At 49.5% G+C, this 24,009-nt stretch overlaps 2 protein-coding genes and 1 long non-coding RNA gene across 6 annotated transcripts; 1 reads left to right on the top strand and 2 right to left on the bottom strand.

The window, feature by feature from the left end:
- The first annotated feature begins 799 nt into the window (after window positions 1-799).
- On the top strand, window positions 800-8,802 carry LOC120411105. The gene is made up of 2 exons (XR_005603519.1): window positions 800-1,018; window positions 5,918-8,802. It is a non-coding gene; the product is annotated as an uncharacterized LOC120411105 (long non-coding RNA).
- Window positions 1,774-11,545, bottom strand: LOC104693397 (C-factor-like). Its single transcript, XM_039563954.1, has 6 exons — window positions 11,326-11,545; window positions 4,567-4,618; window positions 4,085-4,272; window positions 3,580-3,735; window positions 2,706-2,816; window positions 1,774-2,532 (listed from the first exon to the last, which is right to left on the bottom strand). The coding sequence occupies exons 1-6, from the start codon at window positions 11,464-11,466 to the stop codon at window positions 2,419-2,421; spliced, it is 762 nt and encodes a 253-aa protein (XP_039419888.1). The 5' UTR covers window positions 11,467-11,545; the 3' UTR covers window positions 1,774-2,418.
- Window positions 11,546-13,844: 2,299 nt separating this feature from the next.
- On the bottom strand, window positions 13,845-23,470 carry CCNL2 (cyclin L2). 4 transcript variants are annotated; one of them, XM_039563950.1, is made up of 11 exons: window positions 23,178-23,470; window positions 22,137-22,211; window positions 21,736-21,845; window positions 21,370-21,490; window positions 20,198-20,262; window positions 17,323-17,422; window positions 17,132-17,236; window positions 16,779-16,920; window positions 15,963-16,080; window positions 15,789-15,881; window positions 13,845-15,470 (listed from the first exon to the last, which is right to left on the bottom strand). In XM_039563950.1, exons 1-11 carry the CDS (start codon window positions 23,448-23,450, stop codon window positions 15,116-15,118), a joined length of 1,557 nt encoding a protein of 518 aa, XP_039419884.1. In that variant the 5' UTR covers window positions 23,451-23,470; the 3' UTR covers window positions 13,845-15,115. The 4 variants fall into 4 exon arrangements, with proteins under 4 accessions (XP_039419884.1, XP_039419886.1, XP_039419885.1 ...); XM_039563952.1 differs by lacking the exons at window positions 20,198-20,262; window positions 21,370-21,490; window positions 21,736-21,845; window positions 22,137-22,211; window positions 23,178-23,470 and adding an exon at window positions 17,767-19,433; XM_039563951.1 differs by lacking the exons at window positions 20,198-20,262; window positions 21,370-21,490; window positions 21,736-21,845; window positions 22,137-22,211; window positions 23,178-23,470 and adding an exon at window positions 19,341-19,433 and having other exon boundaries at window positions 17,323-18,119.
- Between the last annotated feature and the right edge of the window lie 539 nt (window positions 23,471-24,009).

The following is a 24,009-nucleotide window of genomic DNA, read 5'->3' as shown; positions in this document are numbered from 1 at the left end:
TCACGGCCCCTCACGGCCCCTCACGGCCCCTCGTGCTCCCTTAACGTGCCGGTTCTCGGTCCCTCACGGCCCCTCACCGGCCCCTCACGCTCCCTTAACGTGCCGGTCTCGGTCCCTCACGGCCCCTCACCGCCCCTCGTGCTCCTTTAACGTGCCGGTCTCGGTCCCTCACGGCCCCTCACCGGCCCCTCACGCTCCCTTAACGTGCCGGTCTCGGTCCCTCACGGCCCCTCACCGGCCCCTCACGCTCCCTTAACGTGCCGGTCTCGGTCCCTCACGGCCCCTCACCGGCCCCTCACGCTCCTTTAACGTGCCCGTCTCGGTCCCTCACGGCCCCTCACCGGCCCTCGTGCTCCTTTAACGTGCCGGTCTCGGCCCCTCACGGCCGGCCCTCACGGCCCCTCACGGCCCCTCATGCTCCCTTAACGTGCCGGTCTCGGGTCCCTCACGATCCTTCACGGCCCCTCCTGGCCCCTTTGTGGTCCTTCATGGTCCCTCACAGTCCTGCGTGGTCCCTCAAGGTCCTTCATGATCCCTTGTGGTCACTCACAATCCTTCCTGGTCCTTCTCAGTTCCTCACGGTCCCTCCTGGTCCTTCATGGTCCCTCACAGTCCATTCCAATGCTTTTCTACCTTTTCATGAGGAAATTTTTCTGAATATCCAACCTAACTCTGGTGCAATCTAAGCCGTTCCCTCTCCTCCTGTCCCTGTTCCCTGGGAGCAGAGCCCGAGCCCCCCTCACTGCCCCTCCTGTCAGGGAGTTGTGCAGAGCCACAAGGTCCCCCTGAGCCTCCTTTTCCCCAGGCTGAGCCCCTTTCCCAGCTCCCTCAGCCTCTCCTGGTGCTCCAAACCCTTCCCCAGCTTTGCTCCAAAATAAATCCTTCAACCAGTTCAAGCCAGGCGTGTGCCTCACGCACTGGTTTGCATGGAGACCTCAGCCACACTTGGAAAGTCAGTGCTTGGGGTGTGTTCACCTGCTGCATCACAGGAGCGCCTCACTAAAGCCCGTCTGAGCAGGTAAGGGGAGGAATTTTGGGCAACAGGAGGAATTCCTTCATGGAAGGGGTTGTTAAGTATGGGAATGTGGTGGAGTCCCCATCCCTTGAGGTGCCCAAGGAAGGACTGGACATGGCACTCAGTGCTCTGGGCTGGGTGACGAGGAGGGGATCAGTCACACGTTGGACTTGATGGACTTTTCCAAACGAAATAATTCGGTGATTCTGTGAAGAATTCGGTGATTCTGTGAAGGATCCTGTGATGCTGTCACAGTGAGCCTGCCTGTCCCTGGTGACGCAGGGATCATGGAAGGCACACACAGACACCTCTCCCTGCCACACCTCCGTCTGCATCCAGGGGCAAGTCCCAGTGGCTGCTGTCCAGGGACAGCCACACCTGTCCTCTCCCCTTACCTGGCTGTTGTTTGCCTTCTCTTACTCGGCACAGGAACCCACCGTCTTGGCACAGCATGAAAGTGCCTAATCAGCTGGCATAAGGGAGGGATGTTGAAGCCAATCCTGGATTTCAAAGGGCTTTTTGCTTTTATACCTACCTCAGCCAGAACACAAGATATTTATTCACCAGCTGCTTTTAGTATTTCAGACCAGAATGAGGGTCTATCTCCGTTTTAGGTACACCCCACTGCATCAAACCCAACTACCCTGAAAGGTTGGCTTTGGTTAGAGTTTCTTCCTGAAAATTAGGAATAAAATTCTCTTGCCAGGAAAGAGAAGCCTATGAAGAGAAATTAAATGAAGTAAACAGTTCGGTAAACAGACTGTTTAATCAAGACTTTATTGAAGACACTTCAGAAGTTTATGTACAAAACAACATTCCCACCCCCATATCAGGCTGTTAGTCACCCACTGGGAACAAAGCAAGTGCCTGGTGTACACTGGCAACCTGGGGACACTCAGAGTTTGCCACGGAATTTACAGAAGTACCAAATTCCCATGGTTTAGAGCTGGGCAATTTCAGCCTTGGCTCAGTTAGGAACAAAGGAAACCGAAGGAGTTTTTTTCTGGAGAGAATGGATCATACTGGAATCTGACAGCCTACACTGGCCTTACTCTGAGGTCAGGTCATTTAATTCTGCAGAGAGCCAGAAGCCCACTTTGGTTTTGGAAGTGAAAAGGAACCACCAGCCCCCGGATTTAACTTGCAGGTTTTAATCCATTTCTGAGGGTTCCAGGAGATGCCCATCACCGAGAGCACAGTAGTGTTTGCAGCAAGCATTAGAGCAGAGCAGTAGCAGTACCAATGAAAGACTCAGCCACCTTGCTTTCCAAATACACCTAGAGAGAGGCTCAGCATCACACTGGCTATTTCAAGGAGTGTGTAAGAAAACCCTAGAGACACAGACAGCAGTGGCAAGGTTAAATTGTGACTGATGTGCTGTTCCTGTAGAGTTCTGTGCACTTCTACCACGGTAGAGTTTCCCCTTGCCAGTCTAGGAAAGAACCATTTTCTTTTTCACCGAGACGGTCCAGAACAGAGAGAATACCTGGGATAGCCTCCTGCACCTGCATGGGAGCCTGGAATGAATCAAGCTTAGGTCATTACTGGGAATATCCTGCAGAAGAGAATCAAGGAGGTTCTACAATGAAGGGAGATGTATTTTTGTGTGTCACAGTACATGGAGGCGTGCAACCAGGGGGTTGGGACAACAAGGGACCCCCACTGTCACATTTCCAGAGCTGGCACTCACCATGTTTCCACCCATGTCTGTCTGAAGCCAGCCTGGGTGCAAGGAAATGCAGAGAATCCCGTCCGATTTCAAGTCTGCAGCGAGACACCTGGTGATCATGTTCAGTGCAGTCTGTGGGAGTGGAAACCACCTATTAATGTGCTGTTTATGAGCCTTGAGCAAGACCTCAAACCCAGCTGGTGGGCACCTCCCTTCCACCCTGCTGTCTCCTGGCACAGGAAGGGGCAGTAAGAGACTTTCAGTAACTCATCCAGACCTTCTGGGGACTCTGGAAGCTCTACCACCATAAACTCACTGCCCAAAGATGAAACTACATTGCAATGGAAGATAAAGTCGCCTTTGAAACACCTCAGGAGCTGTGAGGAGAATAATATTGACATAAGGACTGTGTTTTTCTGCATAACCACTACACAAACATTCATTTACTTCTGAACAGGGAAAACAAGTATTTAACAGCTTATGAGTAGGTGGTGTAGGAGAAACTGTATGTGTGATCCTGACTATCTGTGCAAACTCAATCTCTGGATGTGACAAAACTAAAAATCCCACCTGTCACTACCATCACCACATACAGGTCAGCACACCTTTTGCTGAGCTTCCTGCCTGCTCCCTCGCTTGGATGGGAGAGGAACACAGCTGATAGAACCCACACTCGATGGCATCAGCTCTCCCCTGAATGCCAAATCCCTCAGGTGTGGATCTGTATCAGAGCAGGGATTTGGGAGCCTGCTCCAGGTGCAGAGTTTCACAGCTCCCATTTCCACCCACATGAAGAAGGAGAACAGTTTTTGTGTCCACAGAGGTGCTGCACCCCTTGGCATCATCACCTTGGGGTCAGCGTGGTCTCTAACTCAGCCCAGGTGTGCCCACAAACCTTGGCTATCCTGTAGGGATAGACCTTGAGGAACATCTCATTTGCCTGGACGAGCTGCATGGAGGCAGCGAGAGAGGACATATTGATGATGGCAGCTCTGTGACAGCCCATTCCAGTGCCCAGCTGGGCTGCCTTCCTCAGCAGGGGGAGGAACGCCTGTGGAAACAAGAGTTTGCTTTCATTTGGTGACTTGGGTTGGAGTTGGATCATTCCCTCATTCATAGCAGGAACCCCAGTACAGCTCTGGGCCACCAGCACAGAGCAGTGATGGCTCCTCAGACACAGAGGAAACCTTCCTCCAGCAGCCTTTTCTGCCCAGCTCCTGTCCCCACCTGCCATGAAGTGATCCCACAGCAGGTGCACAAACAGCAGCTCTTGCTGCTCTCCAGACGGGCAGGTCCATGTCAGAACTGTATCTGTGCAGTTCCAAGGGGACAAACACCTGGACAAGTCCAGCTCACTTGTGGAAAAGCCCCAGATTAAGCCCATTCCTCCCAGTCCTTACCTTGGTGACCATCAGCTGGGCAACGGTGTTGGTTTCATAAATGGTGAGCATGGTCTCTGCTGTGACTTCCTCCAGCGAGGCGAGCACGTTGATGCCAGCGTTGTTGATGAGGCAGTTCAGGCCTTTGTCTCCCACAATTTCTTCCACTTCCTTGACCACTTTCTTGATGCTGTTCTCACAGACCACATCTGCACAGAGGAGGCAGGAAGAGCCCCATTGAACAGTGTGGGGTTCAGGGTCTGCCTGGCACGAGACAACCCATGCCAAACCAAATCTGAGGCTGCCTGGGGATGTTTGGGCAGCACACAGGTGAAAATGCACAGATTTTACAGAACTACATTTCCCTTGTGTTATCTTAAGATGGTTTTCAGCTGCTGGAGATCACGTCCAGATACTAATCACTCAGGAGACCAATTTCTTAAGAAATCTCTTGACCTAAGTGGAACAGATTTCTGTACACAGAAATAAAGGCCCTTACTCACCCAGCTGCAGGAGCTTGATGTTGCTGTATTGCTTGCTGAGCTGCTGCAGTTCCTAGGAAGAAGAAAATTTTTATCATGTATGTATATATGTATATTATATATAAAAATCTCCATGGCTATTACATAAATCAGTTTGAATTCTGCACCTCCAGAATTGCAACTGAAATATTTTCATGATTGGACTGAAGGCAATGGTTCTACTTGGTTTTCCAGCCTTCTGAGCAGCTTTCCTAAGAGCCAGATCAAGGAACTGGACTCTTTCCCTGCTTAGTCCAGACTCCACCGTGCTGGATTTTTAGTGGGATATTTCTCAGTTCTCAGCATTCCAGTAAAAATCCAGTAGCTTCCCAACTTTGCAAGAAAAGCATAATTCTCCTGAAGCTCAGCTAGTGCTGGACATCACTTTGGGGCAACAGGAACGCTTTTAAAAAGCCATTTGGAATTACTGTTTGCAGTTTTCCCATGGGAATTCCGTTTCCCCAGCAGCCTCGTTAGCGTCAGTTCTTGTAAGTGGAGGTGAAGTACGCCATGAAATCCATCCCAGGCACAGCCACTGTCCAGAAGAACAATTCCCTCCCTGCTGTAACTCTCCCATCTGCCTGTCAGCAGAGCAGGCTGGTGTTCCTGGAGAAATCCGTGCTCTCCGGTGTTCCGGCTGGACAAAGTATTCCAAATTGGATTTATAGGCCCAGCTGGAATACTCAGGTTTCTGTGCCATGAAGCCAAGTGGGAAGTGTGGCCAAACACAACAGATGGATTCCATGCTCCCAGTCGTGTTCAGGAGACACAGCAACCTGGCCAAACATTCCAGCCCAGCAAATCCCTTTCTTTAGGAGCCCTTTGGGAATAGGGGTCAGGAGGGCAGGTTTTGAAAGAATCCTTCTCTGCCCCTTGGAGACACTTTAGGGACTCCGTGTCCTCTGACAAACTATAATGCCTCGCATCTTTTATCTCACATCAGACCCTGCAGGATTCTCTCCAGGCTTGTTTGGGAGATTTGTTCTCCCACTGAGGCCCATCTACAACTGCAGTTAAGGCTATTAAGGGGAGGGGGAAGGAAAAACAAGTCAGAAGCACAAAACCAGAAGACTTTCCTTGCTTTGGACAGGGCTTGGTGGGACAGTTTTCCATAAATTAAAGGCCCAGAACACACTGTCTTGTTTATTGATAGCCCAGGATGAAATAGCTCTGCCATGTCAAGGCCTGCAATAATTCCATGCCTTTGGACTGTCACTGGATTCCAGTTTGACAGTATCACTTAATGGATAATGAACTCCTGGAGCGCTCTGGCTTCTCAAGGTTTGTCCATTTATTTATAGTTCATTTATTTATATGCTTTACTCTCTGACAGAAACAAGCTACCAACTCCTGCTGAAAGGCCAGAGCTGCTTTGAGTAGCAACGGCAACTGAGAGGCTTCTGAAGTGAGTAAGCAATATTTTCAATTAAGAACTGCAAACACTGGAGAATGAAGCATTCTCCAGTACATAAACAGCATGAAATTACAATAGCTGCATGCAAATTAGGTTTAAAATTCAATGGGTTTTCCAGTTAATTACTTAGTTAACAAGTGACTCCCACTTCAGGGGTTGGAATTTCTGAGAAGCAGCTCCCAGGCACAAAGCTGATCTAGCCAGCTTTGGTCTTCAAGAGCGTTACACCTGATATAAGCTGAAAAATCCAGTTAGAACATCTAAAAACTGCAGGAAAGCCTATTTTTCCCCTCCTGTCACTAGAAGGAACATGAGAAAAGGAGGACTGAGACAAGTCGGTACAGCCAGCATATCCCAGCTAAGTCATTTTTAATTAGTGTGCTGTGACAGAGACTTTAAAAACAAACAAGACAAACAAAACCCAACAAAAAGCCACAACACAACTCCCTAACGCTGTGTTTATTTAGCATAGGAGCTGTAGAATTGCTCTGCACCTGAACAATCACCCCTGAGAATCAACTCTTCGGGAGTCCAAGACAAGAATTAAACTCTGATTAGCATCTGTTGTTTCCTGTTTGCTGATTTTTAATTACGATTAACAAAGAGTCAGCCTATTCTGATTTAAAGATCCTCTGGCACTCAAAGCTCCAGATACAGATTCCTCAGCACACAGGGTATTTATTGCTCGATTTCAACCAGGAATGTTCTGTTGTCTTTGTCATTTAGCAAGATTTACTTTGCCTTCTTTGTGAAAGCATTATCCACTTCAGTTACAGCTCTTGGAAAGGGCCTGGCCCCGCTCAGCCAGTTGGAAGCAATCAAGCCAAACAAACACAGCCTGTGGGCAGGATAAAGGTGCTTGGGTATCCTTCACATCGTCCTGCTTGCACTCGGGACAAAGCCAGAGGTGTATCCTATTTTTCTGTGTCCCTCTGAGACAGGTTTTCAGTATCACAGTGTACAGCCAACTCACTGTTCAACCCTGTAACAGCTTCCACAGCACTGCCCTGACCCACAGGCCTCTCTGACTCCAGAAGAGCCAGATCTTACTGCTGTAGGAAGTGTAAAACACTTCCAGAAAAAAAACACAAAACAGTCAAACAAAACAACTCTGCAATAACCCAAAACTAGAAAGACTTCAAGAATGCCCTCTCCACCTGATATATATTCAGAAATGCCCCCTTTGCCTGATATATCTGTTGCACAGATCACTCAGCTGCTCTTCCCAGTTGCAAACCACATGGCTAAAATATGTGTTAAAGGGAAAAACAAGCCCCAGTCCTGACAGAGACAGTGAGCAGAGAGAGCTCCGGGTCTGACGAGGGAACAGGCACAGTTTGTAACAGGATCTCCTGCTTCACAGCAAGGGAAACTGCACATTAAGCCCTGGAAGCTTCCCAGAGCTCTCTAGAGGGCTCGAGCAGCGAGGAATTTGTTCACCTGGGAACACACTGGGGCTATGGGGAGAGCAGGAGAAACGGGAGCTGCTGCTGTGCAGATCCCACAGCTCTGGGCACCACGTTTCTTCACACCGTGGCCATCTCCCCCTTCCCCCATCAGAGAGGGCACTCCAGGGGCTGCAGCATTTTTAAGTGCAGTCCTTTAGGGCAGAGTTTTTTCCCTTTTATGGGAAAGCAGGATGGGGGAGGAAGAAAAATAGGAGTGTGGGGAGAATTCCAGCTGGGTCCGTGAGCCCCTGCAGGCTCCCTGGTAATGACTGCACCCGGGGCTGTGTCCATCTGGAGAGCAAAGACAGGACATCAGGATTATTTCGCAGGAGATTTGTAGCTGCTCCCACTGTCAGCGTTGGAGCAGCCCAAGAAAAGGCAGATTGGAATCAGAGAGTGGCTGGAGGAGTCTCCGATGGTGCTTTTCCAGGAGGGGCAGTGGTTATCTGGCTGCCTTCGGGCCTGCTGCATGTTATCGTGTGATCTGCAGCCCATTTGTTAGGCAAATGTTCTAGGGAGGCCACCTAGGAGCTCCTCAGCCCCAGAACTCGAGTTTTCACAACTTCTGCCAGCACAGACTCACATGCAAAAGCCTGCAGCTGTTCAGCATTATCCCAAGGTTAGGGAGTTACAGGAGATGTGCTGCTTTCCTGGTAAAGAGAGGAAAGCAAAGTCAGCCTTCCCCAGCATCTTTCTAAAAGCAGCTCCTTAGGGGCTCTTCTCTGTCCACTGTTTGGAGGGCTCTGAAATATTCAGTCATCACCCTGCTAGGAGATTCTTGCCCAAGGTGGAACTGTACTTGCCAGCAGCTAAGCATATTTAATCACTTTTCCTCTAAAAACTGGAAGATAATTTTTAAAAACCTTTTCATTCAAGCTGCACCCATCTTTTTCCTCCATTCTGCAACGGGAAAATGCTGCTCTGCCAAACCAGAGGAGAATTTAAAGGAACTGTCCAAAGTTGCTGTTCTCCAGGTTCATCCTCTCATGCAGGAGAGGAAGTGGGGGCAGTTTGCTTGTGCTAAGGAAGGGTTTTCATATGGTCACTTACCACAAAGCCAAGAGGGAAAACCAAAATTAGACCAGCTGAACTGCTGTCAAGAGAAAAAGCACTGACCCAAGTGTGCAGAGAAACTCCCTCAGCTTCACAGTCCAGCGTGCATGGCCAACAAACAGCTCTGAGATGGGCCAAGCCCATTTCATGTGCCCTAAGCCAAGCCTGCAGTGCCAATCTCTGAGAGCAGGAACCTGAACTCTGGGAGTTCAAGATGAACCTGAACTCTGGGAGTTCAACATTTGACTGGAAAGTCATTGACAGCAAAGGTTCATCTCTGAGAAAGAAAAAAAAAAAAAAAAAGACCAGAACCTCGCTGAACCTTTGCCTTTCCTACCACGCTGAGCAGCACTGCCGTGCTGGAGCCAAGCTTTGAGAGCACCAGCTGAACGTGGTGCTCCCATGACCAAGATTCCCGGTGGTGGAGGCTGGAGCAGGTCTGTTCTTGCCCTCTGCAGCCCCAAGGACCAGCAGCACAGTGGGAACACTCTCAGAGGGTCAGAAGGTTTTGTGCCAGCTCTGTGCATTGCAGATGGGGCAGATAATGCTGGTGAAACCACTACAATACCTTTAGTAAAGATTTCTCTTCCTTGTGGAGTTTCCAAACCCATCTGTTAGAAATATGCTTTCAGCTGACTGCAGAGGTTTCTACTGATGTCCTGCCAAAGCACAGCACATGGCCTAGAGGTCCTTACAAAGAACAAAAACCCACCCTGATCCACCAAGGACAAAACTTGCCCCCCTAAAAAAAAAAAAAAGCTTTGGATGCACCCATGTGGCCTGCAGAATCACCACTGGGGTTACTGGAATGTGGCTCCTGGCCAGCTTCCTGCCTACAGGAGACACCCTGCCAGAGGCTTTCCAGGTTTCTCCCGCAAGCGAGGAGTGACCCAGACTCTTCCCAGACACATTGCACTGTCTGAAGGCTGTTTCATCTTCCTGTGCAAGTTTACAGCCTTTTCTCTCCAGATTTTTAAATACTGGCCGCACAAAAAAAAAAAAAACCCGATGAGTTGTGCTGAGATTTGCCCGTGTAATGTTTCCTAGGAAGCTCTTCCTGTTGAAGGAACCATTTCACTTCTCCATGTAATGGATCCGAGCCCATTATGATGAAAAATCACAGGGCCCAGTTGGTGAAAAAAAGAAAGAACCTCTCTCAAAGCCGGCTGAAGCAGCTTCAGGACAAACAACCACGCCGGGAGATTTTGATCTAACACAGGTCAGATGTCTCTGCTGCTTTCCTGTGCCACTGCTACACCGGGCTCTTGTGCAATCACTCATAGGAAACAGGGCTGGGACCGGTGCCAGCTCGGGTAACAGGAGTTAAAAGGGAACAGAATGGAGTGAATGCCTGAATGCCTGCTCAGGTGGTGCACAGGAGGGGCTCGGGGGGAGCCACAGGGACCAGCAGCCCTGGCAGGGAGCTGTGCACCTGATCTCAGCCTTGCTGGACTGTGTCTCTGCACTTTCATTCAGAAATACCCTAAATGTTCCTTTGTGCTGGGGACTTTTTTTTTTAAATTAAGATGTTTTCCTTCAGTTTCATAAGTACCTGCAGAGCAGCAGCCGCTTCTGGAGAAGCAGAGGTCAGAGTGCAGCTGTTACCTGGCCAACCCTGCCCCACATCCTCGGGGGTGACCTTTTAGGGCTTTTTTTATAGCTAAGCAGTAAACAGAGTTGCTGTGTTTGTTTTATTGCTAGCACGGTGTGATCACAATCTGTAGGAAAGGAATCAAACCCCCCAGAAGGAACAGACACGGGGGCTCTGCTTCCCTCTGCACGTGCCAGGGAATTTGCCTTTTGCCGGGACAGCCACGTTTGAAACAGGGGAGATGCAGGAATAGGGCTGTGGGTATCAATTCTCCTTCCAAATGCCTGGGGCGTTCCCGAGGGGCTTGAGACACTCACAGGGCTGAGTGCTCAGCTTCCTGCAGCTCTGGAGCACCGGAGGGAAGGAACAGGGCGATGGATACCTGTGTGCATTTCTGTGCTGCCCAAATTCCACCTCACCGAGGAGAGCCGAGATCAGCCTGGACACGCAACAAGTGACACTGCTGGTCACAAAGTGATTGATCACCCTCATCGATTTGCCTCCAAAGCTTCCAGGTGTGTGTGAAATTTGTCTGGAAGAGTTTAGGGACAGGGAAGGAGTCCCAAAAGTACTGTGATGCTGCAGCAGAGGAGACTTGGGCTGAAAAGGGAGAGAGAGGGCTGCAAGTGGATCCAGGAGCAGCAGGTAACAAAAGCTATTTCCAGCAGAAACGCTGACCCCTGCCCAGCCGAGAGGGGAACTAAGAGGAGCATTCACTTCATCGTTCATTTGGGCTTTCTCACTTGTTGTAAGTGCAGCAGAGAAAAAGAGGCAGAGAGGGCACGGCTCCTGCTGGGGACACAGACACGCCGTGGAGAGAGAGAAGGAAAACTGTGGCAGATCCCACGAGGAAGGTTTCTGAGGGACGGGCTGCCCCTGCAGAACTCGAGCAGGACAGGACAGACACCTCCAGCAGCAAATCCAGCGAGAAACTCGGGGATTAAAGAAAGGGGATGGCAGGAGCGCTGGAGATGCTGCAGCTGCCCTCCTGCTTGCCCGGCCGCGTCCCGCTCGCTCTCCTCCTGCCGAGAACGCTCCCTATCGTCGATATTCCCAGCTCCAGCCCCGGAGAGCTCCCCAGCACCGGCTCCACCCGCCTCGGCTCCATCCCAGCGCGGGCTCTCGCTGCCGGCACAGGGATGCTCGAGATGTTCCGCGCTTCCAAAGTGCCTTCTCCTCCCTCCCGCCGCCGTTACCCCCGCTCCGGGAACTCCCGGCGCCCCCGCCCCGCTTACCTGCGCCTTCTCGGGGTACCGGCAGGTCGCAAAGACCAAATCCGGGGAGGGGCTGGCGGCTGCGAGCCCCCGCACCAGCCCCAGCCCGATGCCGCGGCTGCAGCCGGTGATGAGCACGGAGCGGCAGCGCGGCTGGGCCATGCTGCCTCGGCCCCGTTCGCTCCGCTCCCGGCGCTTCTTAAGCCCACGCGGTTCTCAACCTGCGCGGTGCGGAGCCGGCCCCGCCGCCCCGGGCCCGCCCCCGCCGCGGCGCCTCCCCCGCCCGGCTCCGGGGCAGGGAGAGAACGGGCTCGGAGAGCGGCCAGGGAAAGGGGAATCGGCTCTTCCCCCTCCCACAGAGACCCGAGCTCATCCCGCGCCCGGCCGGTACCCAAACCCCGTTCCACAAACTTCAGAGCCCTGCGTGTGACAGTGGCGGCTGCAGAGCAGCCCCTGACCCCTCTGACCCTCGTTATCAGTCCCACAGAACGGGACAAGGGTGAAAGCGCTCACCCCAGCAGCCAGGCGTGGGCAGGAGAGAATTCAGCTCTCTAATTGGGGGATGAAGCAGAGGCAGGAACTGAAGCCCCATTTCTGGACTCCCCACGTTCCTGCCAAAGGCGTTCTGGGGTGTGCCTGGCACTGCATTACTCTCCCTTCCTCACTGTGGAGGACCTGGTCCTGGAAATCAATACAGGCTTCCTGCCCTTAGCTCATCCTCACCCTATTCCCCCCAGACTGGCACGTGCCTTCCCAGATCAATAACCTTCATGGATCTGCACACTCATGCAGAAACTGGTACATGGAGGTTTAAAGGCTTTAATTACATCTGTGAGCAGAAGATTGCTCTTTCCTTTTTTAAAAGATCACTACACTTTTAAAACTAATTTCATCCTGCTAGAGGGTCAGGAATAAAACTCTTTCCTTGGGAAACTGAAGAACAAAGATTTGGTAATTTGTAAAAATTCTGTGGAAAAGCCTCAAACAGCTGCTGAGTCAGCCCTATTTCCCCTTTTGTTGGTTTATTTCTAAATAAAGGCAGTAGCTCCAAAAATGTACAGGATTGAAATATATTAAATTATTGCTGGTGGGTAGCTCAGGTTTGGTGTTCCCATCACAGTCCCAGGGGAGATGAAGATGACAAGATCCTTCCAGACCTTTCTCCTACCTCAGACAGTGCTGGCTGTGAGCAAAGCTCACCCGGGGGGCTTCTGGAACAGCCTGGATTCCAGTTCCCCAAAGCTGGGGGAAAGCTCATCCCTGTGCACACAGCAGCTGTGGCAGGAAGCCAGCAGCAAGGCTGCCCTGGATACTGATACCTGTTTTTTCTTCCAAACAAAGCTCCATTCCAGCAACTTCTGGAACACTCTTCTTTTCCAGGTGCTTTAATCCATTAAAGGTGCTTCCTTCCCACACGTACTATGTGCATTTCAGAACAATTTCCTTTGTGCATTACCAACATTCTGGTGGGTTTGGAAAATCTTTTTTAAAAAATCCCCATCCAGCCTAAAATTGTTTAGTGATCTCTTTGTGCTTGGGAGCTGTTGGCACAAATGGAATTTCACACAGCAGGGATTGGCAACCTCTGGGAAATAATCCTTTGGGCTCTCACCTGGGAAAGGAAAGCTTTGGTGCCCGAGCCCCTGCTGACACAAACACAGCTCTGACACAGTGGATTTACTGCTGGGTGAGCCATTTTGGGGAAAATATGAAGCCTGGAGGATTATTTCCCAGGAAGGAAGGATGAGGCTGGGTGGCCAGAGCAGGCAGGAGGTTTTATCTGAGGAAAGAGCAGGTGGGATTTAGGTGAGGAATGATGATCAGCACTGGGCCAAGCCTGTAGTGACTCCCACCAGTCAGGTTTCAGTGCTGTCCCTTCAACCATCTCTCAGAGCAAAAAGAATTGCAGGTGAACAGCAGAAACAGCTCAGACAGCAACCTGAGAGAGGTTCTGCTGAGTGAGAGCCATGGTAGAGTCCCCAGAGGTTGAGAAAACAAAGCCATAACTCACCTGCAGGGCTGAGCCCTGTTTACACACACAGGTACACGTGGGGCTTTGCATTTCAGGTGAACTTCTGCCAGCTCCAGCCAGGGGACTCTGCCGTGCTCAGCAGCAGCACTGACTGCCCCCAAATGTCCCAGCAGCTCCCCACACCAAACCCACCACAGATGTTCAGCCCCCAAGAGCTGGCACGAAGCCCAGGGGATGGGATTCTCCTGAGGCCCAGCTGTGCAACCTTCAGAGATCAACCCCAGCTGTTTCTCCTTGTCCAGGTGAGGAGGCCCAGAGCAAACACAGCTCAGGAAGCTCAGCTGGGACCTGCCAGCTACTCCTGAAGTCAGAGAAATGCACTTTCCACCTCAGATCTTTGTGGATTGGGGGATGTTATGTTTGGTGCCCCAAATTCCACCTTTAAGGGATTAGGGATATAATTCCAAGTCTCGAATCTACTACAGTTTGAAAATCTCTTAATTTTGCACAAATTTCTTTCCTTATGAGTAGGCACAAGTGGTGTAGCTCATAAGAAACTACTCTCAAGTGAATGTAATAGAAAATCAAATACTTTAATGAAATTAGGGAGCATGAGAGTAACAGCTCAGATATACCACTAGAACTGATACTACTGGGCTGTGGGGCTCTGCTAATTGGTTTTTAAATGCTCTGTTCATCAAGCATGCAGACTGACAAACTACTAATTCTTCAGAGTGTCAAAGATCCTGAGTAAAGAATTTCCAACCACTTCAAATGGATATAATAGGAAATGTCTTCTGAGCTGGTGGCCCGCACGCAGCATTGCACAGATAAAAATATACTACTCTCAATGCACAGAGCTAAATACTTTCACATTTATCAGAATTTTCTACACAAGTCTTTTTTGATAGAATTCAAGTTTTGAATTTTCTGTATATATCTTCACCTGTATTAAACAAATGCTTATTTACATTGTGGGTAAAGTGTAAAGGCTAGGAAGGCCATTTTCCCATATACTGTAACACTGCAAAATATATATACACAGAGAACCTAATATAGGCAACAGGTCTAAAAAAAAGTCACCTCCCACCTGTACAACATCATCGAGCCAGTATGAAAAGAGGGCATTGTTAGCACCAAACCACTCCCAGGGGGATGAGGAGCTTTCCAGTTCCACAGGGAAGAACTGCTGGGCACAGCATTCCAAGGATGGGCCACGGAGCTGCTGCCTGCAGGACTGGAAATCCCGAACACTGCACTGCATTGGGGATGGAAATCGCTGAAGAGCAGGACAGGAGCAGCCAGGGTGAGCAGGTGACGGTGACACTCCGGCACAGGTCACTCCTGGCATCACTTCCCACCCTGCCAGCCTTTCCTTTGGATTCATGGACGAGCACAAACCGCCAGCAGAACACGACTCAAGCGAGGGGTGGGGTGCACGAGCCAGATGAACCCTGTTAACTGCACAAGACATGGGGGGAAGGAGCTCTGCTGGCAGAGGGAATTCCGAGGGAAGCAGCCTGGCTGTGCCCAGGGAAGCAGCCCTGGCTCACTGGCTGTGCCCAGGGATGCCTGAGGCAATTCCCTCTGGAAGCAGCCCCGGGGGGGGGAAGCTCACCAGTGGGGGGAATTCCCTCGGGAAGCAGCCCCAGGGGGCTCTCAAGTGGGAATTCCCTCAGGAAGCAGCCCTTGGGGGGGCTCACCAGCAGGAATTCCCTCGGGAAGCAGCCCCAGCAGGAATTCCCTCAGGAAGCAGCCCCAGTGGGCTCACCAGCGGGAATTCCCTCGGGAAGCAGCCCCAGTGGGCTCACCAGCGGGAATTCCCTCGGGAAGGGGGGCTCACCGGCGGTGCCGGCTGTGCCCGGGGTGCTCACGCTCGTAGCGGTGCCCGGCGCGCTCGTAGGAGCGGGAGCGCTCGTGCCGGTGGTTCCGGTAGTAGTGGCTCTTCTTCTTGTACTTGCCGGAGTGGTCGGAGCGCTCCCGGGAGCGGCTGCGGGAGCGGGACGAGCTCCGGCTGCGGGACTTGCGCGCTTTGTGCGCCGAGTATTTGTAGTCTTTGGATTTCTTGTAGCTCCGGACCTTGGAGCCCTTGTAGCCGGAGCTGTGGTTGAACTGCCTCGGAGGGGAATCGCTGCGGCTCCGCGAGCGGCTGTGGGATTTGGAGCCACTGGATGTGGAGTAACTTTCACTCTTCCTAGAAAAAAAGGAGAGCAAACATGATTTTCTTAACTTCTACCAACTTCATTTTGGATTTTGCTGTTCAGTACCCCGTGAAAACTCATCTTGTGTCCTGAACTTACACCTGGCTACTGTAAAAATACTGATTTTTAGGAATTCTTATCCCATTCTACAGCTTCAGTTACAGTAATACTGTAAACACCCACACCTGGAGTTACTCTGGAGTTTAACGAGCAGCCCACGCTGCTGGGTCACCTCAAAGCCTCTTGGTGATGAGCTATCAAGGCTGGCACTGGGAAACTGGAGCCTGGGAGGCTCTGGGAGCACACCCTACCTGTGCTTAGGGGATGCAGACCTCGATGGTGATCTTGAGTAACTCTGATCTCTGCTTCCACTTCGACTTCTGCTCTCTCTTCCTTTCTGGACACTGCAAGAGACCATGAACACTCAGTTATTTTGTTTCAGGTACCCATGGCAGAAAAGCAGCTGCTTCTTTATGAAACCTTACCCATTTACTGGGCTGTTGGAGCTGGTTCTTTTGGCTCCCTCTGTTTTCCTTTTAGCATTCTTCATGGCCTGCACAGGTAGTGGTGAAGGTTTATTTCCTTTAACCTCTTTTGGAGACTCTGGAAGAAGAAGCCTTTGTTATGTCTTTGGAAAGTACCTGCAAGGACTGAAGCCTCCCCTCTGCCACGATCAGAGCTGCACAGCTGTGCTTTGCACACACACAGCCACCCACAAGCAGAGCTGAACAAGTTCACAGGAGGCAGAAATTCATCTGAAACATTTCTGCCAAAGTATTGAAGTAACCCCGGGGAGTGAACTGCAAGAGAAGGCAGCAAAGCACCCTCCTTTTCTTGCCAATTATTCAGCATTGTTTGAAAGGTAAACTGGGGAAGAAGATGGTGAATGTTGTCTTCTAGGTGAGACTGCACCAGACTGGAAACTTTCAACCAACAAATTCCCCACCCAACACCCCGAAATGTAACCCCTGCCACAGCACCTCTGCTTCAATATTGCTTTAGCACAACATGCCAGTGGCAAGTATTTCAGTTTATTGCCAAATCCACATAAAAGCAAGTCCCTGGACTATATGGGTTTAAACTAGTCTTAATTTCAGACTAATTTGATTTTAGCTTTTATCTGATTCAAGAAATCACAAAGTTACAATGCTATTCAAACCCTGCCAGCTGAGTAGTGCTAGAAGCCATCTTAAAAAAATCCCCAACAACCCCCAAACCACACATGTATATGCTTCCCCAAAAGGGTAAATATACATGAAAGATGAGAAAGAGTTATTAAAAATGAGTTATCCACTATTTACCATTTTTTGGGATAGGGGAAAATCCCGATGTGTTATCCAAGCTCGGGACTCCCTCAGGTACCAGACCTTTAGCTTGTGCTTTTGCCTCTTCAATAGCCAATTTCTTCTTTTCTATTTTACTTTCCAGATCAGATAAATCCACCTGTGAACACAGGAGCACTGCTTGTGAGAACTGAATTTCCTGGTTACTCACTCACAGGAAGGGGAATGAAAATCCAAGGAGTCCCAGACAGTGACTGCTCTTTGTTCACTCCCAGGCTTGCAGCTGTGGTTTCAAACAGGGTCAAATTTTCCAACTCCTGCTCTGAGCTGCAGCCTTTACTGAGAGCTCCCAACATGAAAAAGAACCAAACCTTTTTCCTTGTGTAGAGCTGCAAGATTTTTAAGCAGATTTCTTGAATTTCTTCCTCTGTTGCTCCAAACAGTAAAAACCAATGTGGGCGATTTGGAAGTGGGATCTGAAAGGGAGAGAGAGACAAAGCTCAGATTTCTCCTGCTGTTAAAAGGCTTGAAAAATCCCCAAATCCATGGAAGTGTGGCTCACCTCCAGTGTCCTGGCTGCCAGGTAAATGCAGGCACAGGCAATGCTTTCTGGCTGGAACCTCACAAAGACATCTGTTCTCAGGCTGTCGTTCATGTAGTTCCTGAAAAACAGGAGAGCAGAAGGTTGCAAGGCACTGCAAAGCTCTTTGGGGTTCTTGACTTGGTTTTACTTCTACAAGGGCTATTTCTTTCTGCATTCAGTTACTAGACTTCAACATTATACTCCTGTAAATCTAAAGAGAAGCTGAATGGTTTTACTAAAACAAAAATAAAATAAGTAACTAAAATAAATCCCTCAAGGGGAGGGATGTGTGACAGAAACAAAGTCTGACTGCTGAAAATTCAGTGGTGAGAAGAGAACCAATTTTAACTTCACTTTTCCTGCTGGATGTCTACTGGCCTGCTCTCATGCAATAAACAAGTTATTTTCATCAAGACAACATACAGTGTGCTCAGAAATACTCAGTTAAAGAATTTTAGGTTCACATGTTCCCCTGCAATAGGGCAGAACCAGGTATGTGGCAAAAGCTGCAGCTCCTGTAGCAGTTCTCCCATGAAATGCAGTCCTCTTCAGCACAGCTCAACTTCCAGTGGGGTTTAAGGGTCCATTTCCATCCAGAACAGGATTCTTTTTGATGCAAAAAGTCAGCCATAGGAGAAATCAGGGTGTGTGGGAACGTCAGTTCAGGAGAACAGTCAGTATTCAGGCAGATCTCCTCTTTGGCACATGAAATAAGGTTTCCAAATTGTCCCATTTCAGTAAGGTTGCTTAAAATGTATATTCACAGAATGAGAAAACTGTAAAATATTGCACATATTCCAGTCAGTACACTTAAGCATTATGCTGTTAAAGCTTAAATACACAAAGTAAATTCCTGTGAACCTGTCAGCTGATGTGCTTTAGAAGGTCTAGACTTGGGAGCACATACGTCAGTAAAATATCAGATGGAGAAAAACTAAAACCAGACACAATAAAAGTCTTTAAAGTAATACTTTAAAGTAGTAATTAACCATGTGGGTACCCAGTATACAAGGATTCACTGACCCCCAAGATATCCAAACCAGAGACCACAGGCCAGGCACCTGCAAACTGTTTACAAGAACAGAGAGGAGGAATTTGAATCCCAGGAGTATCCAGCTCCCATCTGCCCCAGCTGTCCTCTGTTCTTGTTTATACAAACAGCAACTCCTGCCCCAGAGAAGCAACACTGACCATCAGCTCATCTTTCTCGGAGAAAGGAACTTCTAAACCTCCTGGTGTTGTCCTACTGCAAAAAGAGCACAAACCTTTTGGCCAAAGAAGTGATAAAGGAAAAGGTGACTTCAAACATCTGGAAGCTGCAAAGCTTTTTGCTGATTTGCCAAATTGAGGACCATGCCAGCTTCCAAGTTTGGCCTCTGCACATCTTCCCTGTGGGCTCAGTCAGACACTGGAGGAAATGAATCCTTGTCACAATAGCTTAAGAAAAAGGTAATGTTGTAAAAATGCACATTTCAAAAACCAATTATACTGGATACCCACCAGTTTTCGGGTACTGGAAGCAACAAAGGCGAGCACACAGATGTGTTACTGTAACATCTGACCCCTTTCTCAACTGGCGTAACTCCCTCCCTCCCCCCACCTCCCCCTCCTTCCATAACAAGCAGATTCCTCGCAGTGAGCAGTCCAGAGCTCCCATTCCACTGCTCCATGCAATGCTTCTGGGAAGTGTCTCTAAATATCACATTTTGTCTCCAAGCTTCACACGTGTACTAGTTTACAAATGGAAACTGTTCTTTTTTTTGTTGTTAATTCATCCCTTTTAAAGATTTAAACCCCACCTTAATATGCTTTATCATATAGAAACACATCATATTAGAACAGTTAAGAGAAATAGAACATTAAAAGAAATAAAAATCTTTCAGAACTTCAACGGTCAGGTTATCAAATATACAAACAATCAAAAAATGCACAGTAAAAATAAAAATATAAGCACAAGAAGCAGTTGGCCAGTTACTCTACTATCATGTATATACCACCTGTCTAGAGCCAGCCTTCTCTTTGGAGAGCTTTGGGTTGACTGAAGACGGCAGCTATCCCTGCACCATGGGCAGCAGAGGAGAAGTCTTAGTCACTTACCCTCAGAGGCTACCCTTTGATCAAAAGAGTACAGAAAAGAAAAGTCAAAACTGGTTCTCTACACACAGGTCACAGTACCAGACAGTTCAGTCAGCAGAAATATGGTCTTTGGATTCACTAAAGGTTTTTTTTAGACCATTGGTATTGTTAAAAAGCATTATGGTTTCAAAGCGTTACTTATTTGGTAAAGTTTAAGACGTGGAATTTTATAGAAGCTTCCCACCCCCGAGCAAATATTTATTAAATGAGAGCAATAAGGCAAAGAACATTTCCTGGCGAATACGAATGCAGGCTATGCATCTATCCAGTCTTAGAAGCTGACATCTTGCATTATCCACATAGATAAAAGAAATTTATCTGTGCTGAGGTTTTGATACAACCTGTAATGAAGCTCAGGCCCTGGGAAAAGCCATTTCCCAGCACTAGGAACAGACCTGAATTACACCTAAAGTTTTCCCTGAAGAACAAGAACCCAAGGGAACAACTCTAACCCACCCAACCTTTTCCCTTCAGCTGGAAAGTCAGAGCAGAGAGGAGGGAAGTGAGAAGTCAGGGTGGAAAGCTACCTTACCATTAAAACAGTGCCTCTAACTTAAGAGGCCGATCAACATTTGGGAAGTAGTTTGGGGCACACCAAGGACAGTGCAGCTGTCTGGTGTGGCCCCAAGCACTGCTGGGCAATGCTGCCCAGTGCCTCAAGTGACATATTTCTGCTACTGCCCCTTCTGGTCTCTCAGAACAAAGAAAATCAACTTACCATGAGGTCTGGACCAGGTGTTGGTTACGTTCACATTCTAATACCTGAAGGTACATAACGATTATCTGGAAGATATGGGTTATTGAGTTATTAACAAGCATCTGGAGAGCCACCTACTTATTTCAGAGGGACATCCATGAGGCATCTGTAATCCTCTTTCAAGGCCTACAACACTCCACATGAAGGGTCTGCACCATCCCCAGTGTTTATCCACACAGCTTCTGCACCAGCTCTGACCTTCTGAGCCCTTCCATCCTGCTACTCAGCCAGGTCTTGTCTCCACCTGGGTTTGCTTTAAGGATTTTGCTGATTGATTTTGTTCTCCTACACACCTCACAAATCCTTTTAGCTGCAGCCTGGGAGAAAAAGCTGCTCACTGCAATCAGCAGGGAGGGAAGCGTGGCAGTGCTTGCAGAGAACAGACCTGACACTGTGCCTTGGTTTGTTCAGCTCTAAGGGTTTTTCCTTCGGTTTGGAAGGAAAACACAGCTACAGAGAGGAAGAATAGTAGCAGAATTCACACCAATTAACAAAACTGCAGCTGTCCTCTGGGGTGGATAACAAAAGGAAATTCTGAATGTCAAGCAGGCCCAAAAAGAAGGCTTTGAACAGGAGTTTTTTGGAGAAGAGCAAGATCCCAACTCGGCTGGCACAGAAGTAGGAAGTTCTTTTATCCATTAAGGCACAATTTAAACATTTGAGGGAATTGTATCTTTCAAGTATCATCCCTTGCTACTTTTATATTGAGCCTTGTCTCATTTCTAGCCAAGCCCTTCACACACGAAACACTAAACTGGCTCACACAGCTTTAATACCTCAGCATGTTTCCACCAGCAGTGATCATGACAACCCCAAGCCTCCAAACTCCTTCCTGCTCAGGAATCTAAGTTAAGGTGACATTTTCTACCACCAAAGCTACCTACTGATCCAATTTGCCTTCGAGGAATACTGAGCACCTGCATCCACCTCGCCGTCACTCAGCAGTGATACGAGACCAATTAGTAAGAGTCTCTTAAATGAGAAAGAAAACATCAGGATGGTAAGAAACTAATCTCACTGATTTCACTAATTATCATGTACAGTCCACAGAGCTTCCATGCAGTCAGGCAGCCTCCTCAAAGCATTACAGAACATGAGACACTGGTTATGAAGTGAATTTATACACTACAAACCTTATGAGGGTGCTTCACATGAACACAAAATCCCAACTCCTTCAACACTCTTCTTTCTGCCTTAATTATTTGATTCTTCAGGTTCACATATTCTTGATCCAATATTAGAGGCACAGGTTTTCTGCAAGTCAAGAAGACAATCATCTTAACCCCAAAGAGACTCACATGCAGGCTGGGTCATGTAAAAATAAAAGACACCATTATTTATAACATCAAAAATATTTATTGAATAAAATGGGTCAGCTCACTTCATGAGATCCCTTTGAGATATTCCCTGATTTATGAAACAGGGAATGATGCTGTCATGAAGCTTGGTAACTAAAACACAACACAGATAGCTCAGATTATTTGGAATTCTCAGCTTACTTTTTCTCCCTCAGGTGTCTGAGGCGATGGAACACATTGATCACGTCCCGAATGCGCCTGGGGGCTTCCTCAATTTTGGATGCCAGATGGACGCAGGCCATGGACACATGCTGAAAAATAAGCATGAAATATAGTATTTTATATAATGTATCAGTTCCAGTTCAGGAACTGAGCTCCTCCAACAGTTTAAGGAGGAATAACAAGAAAAAAAAAAAAGTGGTAAAACAAGGAAATTTGAAATATTTAACAAAGATCACTATTAAATAGCTTTGTAAAATCATGTTTCTCTATAACTATAGTCTCCAGGCTAGTTCCTAACGCTGATCACATCTCAAATGACAACTTGCCAAGAGAGATCAGAAGATAAATATGGCTACAAATGTCATTTAATGCCTTCTTACCTCCATGGAATGCTTCACAAAAGACTTGGTATAAAAAAACCGCTGGAATAGCACCTGTCCTGTAGCCATAGCCACCTAAAACAAGAGAAAAATCACAACAGGCATGAACAAAACTACCAGTTCCAAAAAGACACTTTAACAGATTTAAGACCCAGAAGATTAACTAAGCATGGGAGAAAGTTTAATGGTATCTAAAAAAATCTAGAACTAATACTTAAGTAACTAATTGAGTTGCCCAAAATGTTATCAACGCTGTAAATACTGCCTACAGGTCAAATACAAATATCAAATCCCAAATTTCTTTTCTAAAAAAAAAAAAAAGTGAAAATATGTTCCAAGTTGATTAAAAGGTAAAAGAACCCCAAAAGCCAATAAAATTGAAAGTTATGAAAGTACGCCAGAAAAAAAAAAATTTGCTTTTTGGGCGTGGAAAGAGCGGGGGAATCTAATAACGTCATGATTTGCATATATTTGAACATGCTAAGACTCGGTAGCTGGAAAGTTTCACGCTCAGAGAGCAACGAGGCCGTTCGGACTAAAGTTCTCCGGGAAACAAAACCTTCCCGAGGTCACCACGACTCCAAAGGAGCCTTAAGAAATCCATCTTTGCACAATCCCCGAGCCTCACACGGAGGCGGCGGGGGCGGCGCAGGAAGGCGCTGACATCACCGGCTTCCGGCACCCAGCGGCCGGGGAAGGCCGGAGAGGCCCGGAACGGCCCCGAGCACCGGGCGGCCCCGGGGCCTGCCCGGCCGGTAACAGCCGGGGTCTCTCCGGCCGGTAACCGCGGGGCCTCTCCGGCCGGTAACCGAGGGGCGGCCCCGGGGCCTCTCCAGCCGGTAACCGAGGGGCCTCTCCGGCCGGTAACAGCGGGGCGGCCCCGGGGCCTGCCCGGCCGGTAACAGCCGGGGTTTCTCCGGCCGGTAACCGAGGGGCGGCCCCGCGGCCTGCCCGGCCGGTAACCGGGAGATCGAGGCCCGCACAAAGAAAAGCCCGTCCCCGCTCAGTCCCGGCCCCCTCCCCGCCCGCGCCCAGCCCCACCTGCGGCAGCCGCAGCAGGATCCCGGCTGCCTGGATGAGCTCGCAGCCTGTGACGCGCAGCTCGGTCTCAGTGTCGGGGTCGAGGCCGCTGCTCATGGACGGCGTGAAGCGCAGCGTGTGCTCGGGCAGCAGGCAGTTCTCCAGCGTGATCAGCACGCCCGAGTACAACCGGTCACCGATCAGCACCGCGCCGGGGCCCGGTACCGGGGCGGGGGCCGCGCCGGCCGCCTGAGGGCCCGCGGGGCCGCCGCCGCCTCCCGCCGCCGCCGCCATTTTGTGCCGCCGCCGCCTCGCTGGCTCCGCGCTCCTTCTCCTTCCCCCCCCCCTCCCCGCCAGCATCCGCCCGACGCCGATTGGCGGAGCGCGGTGGGGGCGCGGCCGCTGATTGGCTGAGGGGCCGTGACGCACGACGCCGCCCGGCCCGCGCGCGGCGCGGTGACGCAGCAGCCGGGAATCCGGACAGGGCGGGGCCGCCGCGCCCTCAGCGCCCTCAGCGCCGGGGCCGCCCCGGGACCGCCCCGGGACGAGGCGTCAGGGGGGCCCGAGCACAGCACTTGGCAAGTTAAATGGCTTTGTTAAGTCCGTAAAAAAACACTCTGCGTGTCCTTAACTTGGCGCCCACCGAGGTTAATGTGTGAGGGCCGACATGCCGCCCCCCACCCCGGTTGGGTTTTCCCCGTGCAGCGCCAGAATTTCACCACGCAAATTGTTTCCCCATAGCAGTTACCAAGAAAAATATCTTTATTAAGTTCTTATGTGTGTCCCTAACACGGGGGCTGTGTGTGAAGGTTGATATCCTGCCTTCCCTCCATCCCCGGGCTGTATGGAGTGC

This window comes from Corvus cornix, chromosome 21 (assembly GCF_000738735.6).
Source record: "Corvus cornix cornix isolate S_Up_H32 chromosome 21, ASM73873v5, whole genome shotgun sequence".
Classification (NCBI taxonomy): domain Eukaryota; kingdom Metazoa; phylum Chordata; class Aves; order Passeriformes; family Corvidae; genus Corvus; species Corvus cornix.
The sequence above is the reverse complement of the archived record's forward strand: the minus strand, read 5'-3'. Positions and strand labels throughout refer to the sequence as shown.

Coding starts and splice junctions, on each gene's coding strand:
- LOC104693397 (XM_039563954.1), bottom strand. CDS start 11,466: ATGGCCCAGCCGCGCTGCCGCTCCGTGCTCATCACCGGCTGCAGCCGC. Junction 2,817..3,579: donor ATCCCTACAGGATAGCCAAG/GTTTGTGGGCAC, acceptor CCACTCCCACAG/ACTGCACTGAACATGATCAC. Junction 2,533..2,705: donor CAGACATGGGTGGAAACATG/GTGAGTGCCAGC, acceptor GATTCATTCCAG/GCTCCCATGCAGGTGCAGGA.
- CCNL2 (XM_039563950.1), bottom strand. CDS start 23,450: ATGGCGGCGGCGGCGGGAGGCGGCGGCGGCCCCGCGGGCCCTCAGGCG. Junction 16,921..17,131: donor AGCTCTACACAAGGAAAAAG/GTTTGGTTCTTT, acceptor CTGTGTTCACAG/GTGGATTTATCTGATCTGGA. Junction 15,471..15,788: donor TCTGCATCCCCTAAGCACAG/GTAGGGTGTGCT, acceptor CTTTTTTTCTAG/GAAGAGTGAAAGTTACTCCA.